This window comes from Glarea lozoyensis (assembly GCF_000409485.1).
Source record: "Glarea lozoyensis ATCC 20868 chromosome Unknown GLAREA9, whole genome shotgun sequence".
NCBI classification, from domain to species: Eukaryota; Fungi; Ascomycota; class Leotiomycetes; order Helotiales; family Helotiaceae; genus Glarea; species Glarea lozoyensis.
Window position 1 is genome coordinate 178,353 of NW_007361004.1, and position 5,916 is coordinate 184,268.

Below are 5,916 nucleotides of genomic sequence, written 5' to 3' on the forward strand. Positions count from 1 at the left end.
CCACGCGACGCACTTCCGAGAGTTTGAACTTCTTAGTACTCATACGTCGTGTGTGTAGAAAAATGCTTTATTAAAGTATTTGATTATATGCGCTAAACCGATGAATAGCGATTGGCTGGCTACTGCCATTATTTTGCCGATAGTTAAGTAAAAGTTGAGGTGAAGTGAATGGTGTAGTGGGAAATTCGAGCCTTAAGCCTAAGTTAATCGCACGACAATACAGTCACTTGTTAAGATAGATTGACCTTATGGTAATTTCGAATCCAAAAAAGCTTCGGTTACTTGACAACTAGATAAGTAGTCTGGGAGAGAATGGGAGATGATTACCTTAATAACAAACGTTGAAGTAAATAAAGTGTTCGTTTACACAAACAGAAGATAATAATAAACGGTTTCCGTGACTACAACGACTGCGACAAAAAACTATAAGATTTCGGCAGAGTTGGTGCAAGGTCAAAACGAAGCAAAGTATTACTGTTTACACTATGATTAGTATTTATTCAAATACCTCGATACAAGCGCCACGAGTTCCGACTCCCATTCCCCCGCCACGCCCACATCCAGACTCTCACCTCCGTCACATCACCACATTCACCACACCTCCCACCCATCCGGCAAAACCGAGGTCCATGCCAACCAATCAAGAACCCTCTCTCCCTTTTCCCTTTAAATAACCTAATAACGCACAATCTCGTAATAGACAAATCGAGCCTCGGTCTCCAATTGAATGCTTAATACCATGACTTGCGGTGTAGCTAGCGACGCGCGTGGCTTGTGAACACTGGACTTAGTATCCTTTACAGTTCTGGTCAGCCTTCAACGACTGCTACTGTCCCAGTTGCCTCTTCGATTAATGCTCGCCAGAGACAAATCTCGTTTACGATCTTGATCACGTTGTTTGTGGATTTTCTCGACACCGCTGAAGCTACGTGGTGTTTCTTTTGCTGTTTTTTTATGATGGATTTTTTTATGTCAAGATGAGAGGATGAGAAGTTGGTTTCCGGGTATGATCGAGTGTAATAGAAGATGGCATTTCTTTTCTCGGTGCGGAATGCAGGATACATTTGACGATCTGACTAAATCGAGTGCACGATTTCTTTCGATTCATTTTTTTGAGCGCCCTGTGTGCTTTCTTGAAATCGCTCTTCTTGCATTATTTAAAAAAGGAAACATATGACAGCGGGCCACATGGCTTAATTAATTTTATACTGGACCCTCGTGGACCCTCGAGCAGTCTTGCCAATTTGATTACCAAGAGCCTCCATTGGTAGGTACCAATACTAATGAGTATTTGCCCTAGTTATTCGTACAAAAAAAGAACAAGTTTCAAGATATACACCTTGGTTTTCGGGTCGCAGGTATTCCGACTGGGGAGGGGGCTTGACAATTCACTCTTCCACACAAGCTCCGATCGGCTAGCCTGCTTGAGTGTTACAGCTCACCAAGAGAGAGTGGGACAAGCCCACAAGTACAGAAAAGCAATACACCATAATGCCCAAAGGCAAAGTGCATTTGACTTAATTGGGCATTCAAAGAACTACTCTAATCTACCGTGACACGGCACACAACTCCAAGGTATACTAATGATTTAAGAGGTTAGTTACCAGTACCGAATGAAAACAGAAAGGTTGATACTAATCCGGAGCGATTTTGGTAACTATCAAGGTACACTATACCAAATGGGCGAGACGTCCCTCAAAGCCCTTTCACTAAAGCAGCTTCCGCAGCATATTGGAAGGACACATGAACAGCTCGCCACCTCAACCCACGCACGTTTAAAAATCACGACAACGCAGCTTTGGCACGAATCTGGCGCGTTTTGCCATCCTCAGAATATGAATGTCCAACACCATGACTTGTGATAGTAATTGGCAACTCGCTCAACTATATGGGAAGACTGAACGTCACATCTCACCGACCAGATTTCCATCAACCTGTTTGGTGATGCAGCTGTTTTTTTATAAATGCTCGCGAGATAAACATACGACAGCCGTTACTCGTGTTGTTGTGGACTTTCCGGCATCACCTCGCGATATGGCGATTTTTCTATGAGTGGCAAATACATGTTCTTATACGAGTTGCAGATGTCGCCGCTCGCGAGATGGTAGCAGTTCTTTGTCGTTTGTTCGTGGATGGGGAATCGTGATAGCGGAAGGGAAAGTTAAATTTTTATTTGGATTTGTCGTCGATTTATCAGTCAACTCATTCCTAGAATTCTTTGGTCGCCTAGAGTCATCCCAGGTCACTATTCTAGCTCAACTTGACTGATAATTGAGTAACTTCTGGGTTATCTGAGTAGTTTGAATAGCTCATGAGCATGCTGAGGAGAATTAATTAGTAATCCCCTACACTTGGGTGGCAGAAGGGTTGGCTTTTGTCCTGTTGAAATGACGCTTAAGAAAATACTCGGACGTCGATTCGTATTTTCTCCGACGACATAAAGGTAGACTTCGACAACTAGAACGCGGACAGGGTAGTATACCTCGAAAACTTGAAACAGAATCGGTTTTCGTCAGAGCCACCACACTCGAGGGTTCAAGAGTGAAAATTTGTTAGTAGGAGGTGCTAGATCAATCGGAAGCTTTCGTCTCACAGAAGCTGGATTGGAGAAATGCGAAAGAACAACATAGCAAGCTTGCTTATAAATCATCGAGTCGTGCTCAGATTATTTACGGAAGGTGGAAGTTGTGAAGCGATCTCGGCGCAGAAGAGAACTTCAGCTGCTGCTCTTGAAATTTTACCGACTTTCACTGCAACCCTTTTTAAAGAGTCATACATCACTAAAGTTGTATTTCGTATTGTGCAAAACTCAAAACTTGTCCCTGTTCCCACCACTTCCAGCCTCAGTTCGCGAGAATCATTTTTCATGCCTTCGAGAACTGACAAGTCAAAAGCGGGCTTTTCTTGACATTGTAAAAGTTCTGCCAAACCACTGGATGTCTATTTAAGTCGCGTGAATTTCTTCTCCTGCATATAACACATTCACACTATCCTTTCTACATCGCCCAACGCCCACAGAGTTATTTGGCTTTTTTCTAAAATTGCTCGGCCTGAACTCGAATTATGGAAGCTTGCTTCGAGATCTACCAAAGACGCCATCCGATCTATCATTAGAACTAACTGTAATCAGGTAATGTTACCCGAGTAATCTCGAAGGCTCGAATATTCCTAGTACAAATTCACTACATCATGACCATCAGTCATCGGTATAACACTGGACACAAGCAGCCACTGAGATAGTTTCTCACTTACCGTCGTTTGCATATTCGAAGGTGATACACAGTTCAGACGTCTCAGTCGAGGGGTTCTTGCTGTGGTCTGGAATGCTAATGCTCGAACCATTTGGGGCGGAGGCAGTGACATGCGTGTAGTGATTTATATGGGTCGCATTCACATCCTTAAATGTGGTAGTATCGTCCGCTTATATTTAAACACCGTGCTTTAACGACTGGCTCTGTGTGTCTTGGTTGGCTCTTCTGAAAATATACTCCCTAGAGAAACTCAACATTCGCTTAGCGGCGACGTTATGTTTCCAGGTATATCGACCTAAGGCTCGGTGTGTTTCTATTACCTTTATGCCTGTCATTCGGATATTTTTCTAGTCTTTGACGTATTAGACATTCTATCATTGTTGTTTTGTTATTTCTAATCGCGAGAGTTTCTCGGCATATCTTGAAATATCAATCTATTTCTTTTATAGGTAGAAGACTCCTCTAGTTCCTCAATAACTTTCTTTTTAGTCAAGAGAATTACACCTGCAAAAGTCACTGTTTTCAGTCTTGGTCATCTTTCTCCCTCTCCAACTATTTTCTTCGGTAAAACTGGTGGGAGTATCCGAGGATTTTGATGTCCAGGTGAGTATGGCACGCCTTGCAGGCCACTTCAAATCCGCCTAGAGAAAACATTCACTATCATCGATGGATCTTCGGGAGCAAGTTTTCCCGACTCTCGTAGATAGACTCTCGCGATTTTCTTCCTAGTCCTGTTGGGAACCATACCACTTTGGTATCTTGCAAAAATGGATGACCCAAGCCAGTCTCCAGTCGCCCGGCTGGAGAAGGGCGTAAGAGAGTCATTGCAATCATTTCGTTATGAAAAAGCCACTCTGGAAATCCTCGTGCCTGCTGAGTCGAGTATTTCAGAACGTGACAGTCTCGACCAGAGCAGTTGCGTTCAAGAGTACGAACCGAGCACGAAAGCTTCATCAGCCATCGCCTTCAGTCATGACAACAATGAGGAGGAAGCTATAGTCCAAAGCCTGCAGTAAGTTTGCATCACGTTTTCGAGTATACCAAAACTAAAGTTCCATAGGGCAATGTAAAAGGTTACACTTTGGTTTTCCCCAACAAAGTCTTGATCGATATGCCCCCTGGGAGCAAGAGGAGACTATACAAGAGAATTGCCGAAGAGGATTCTGACCTGTTCTGCTCCGATGAAGAGACGCCGCCCGAAAGACCAGCACAGAAAAGGTCGAGGAAGTTTTCACCTCTGATGATGGAATTGATGAATGCAAAGATGCCTAGAGTAACCAGACAAGCGTCAAAGGAGAATCGCTTTGTAAACGACACTTTGCTGGGACTGTACGTAGGATCAGAAAACGAGTCTGAGGAAAGTCCCGACGACGAATCTGATACATGCACAAGCACACCAGCCCCGCCAGGTGTCAAGGACGATGACAGATCCCCAGATTCACCTTCTAGCCTTGATCATGGCGTCTCACATGCTCTGTCCATTCCACCTGCAAAGCACCAACGCGAGTTCTACAAAGATCAAGTCGAGTTCTCTCTGTACCGCACCTTGCACCCAACCTTTCCCGGCCAAAACGTCAAGTTCGACCATGCCCTGCAGAAGCTCGATCCCGCCCTACAAACGCTCAGCACAAGCTACTTTGATTCTTCCAAGTGGAGCGTCGAATTCACCGCTACGCTCCAGTCGAGACCCGGAATCGACGTGTGCAGGACGACCGACGCGGAAGCAGCAGCAGGGAAGTGTGATGCGTGTGGCCGTAAGCAACAACGCGCGTTCGTGATCATCTTCCGTGGTTCTGCGTACGATTGCCACACTCTCGACGACGAGACCGCGACGACTTCGCGCTGTAGTCAGGGTCCACGCAGCGAGATCGCATCGCAGCGGCACGTCGCGCCCGCTCATCGCAAGTTCTACGTCGGCGCCGACTGCAAGGATTACGCTGAGAAGTCTCATTCCCTCTGCCACTGGCGTTTTCAGCTGCGTGAAGCCGTCGAGAGACAGCTGAAGCGTGAGGGCTGGATGACCAGAGCTGCGCGTCTGCGATGGGATTCTTGGGCTTCGGCGGAGAAACGCCGTAGAATCACTGACATCTTGGATGCGTGGTATGCGAAAGGTTTCGGCGCGACGCTTTATGCTGGGTACCGCAGGTGTAAGAATTTGAGGAAGTAGAATGGTAGGTCTTTCTGTTGCAGGATTGCTTGTGCTGGTTGCTACCTGACATGTTTTGTGGTTTTGGCCATGATGTTGTTCCATCATGATATTTCCCGCGGATTCGATGTCGTTCTCATTACACGATTTCCCCAGTCCAGCTGCGGAAGTGGCTATCATTTCAAGTTTGTACCATTAGGACTAGATCGCTCTCAAATCTTGTATAGAAGGAAATCTTGGGAGGTGTGGTGTATACTGGAGTTGGATAAGTTTCTGGTGGTCAAGTTTGGCTTAGTTGATTAGATTAGCGCTGCTTTGAATCGTAGAGTGACAATTGGTTTTTGATAATGTCCACCTCCTCACTATAGATATTATCAGGTCTATCAACATCACCCCCCTTTCCACCCCACCCACCACCCACCCCAAAACCCCCCAATCGTCCAACCAACCCTCCATCCCAATCCCGACGAAAAGGACAACCACCACGCACGAAGACCCGCTTCGCACCAACACCTTCGC

The 5,916-nt window shown here is 45.7% G+C and overlaps 1 protein-coding gene across 1 annotated transcript; it reads left to right on the forward strand.

Annotated features, from left to right (window-relative positions):
* Positions 1–4,018: 4,018 nt before the first annotated feature.
* On the forward strand, positions 4,019–5,418 carry GLAREA_08004 (uncharacterized protein; the record flags this gene model as incomplete). The annotated part of the gene is made up of 3 exons (XM_008090051.1): positions 4,019–4,179; positions 4,245–4,263; positions 4,312–5,418. The coding sequence occupies 3 exons, from the start codon at positions 4,019–4,021 to the stop codon at positions 5,416–5,418; spliced, it is 1,287 nt and encodes a 428-aa protein (XP_008088242.1).
* Between the last annotated feature and the right edge of the window lie 498 nt (positions 5,419–5,916).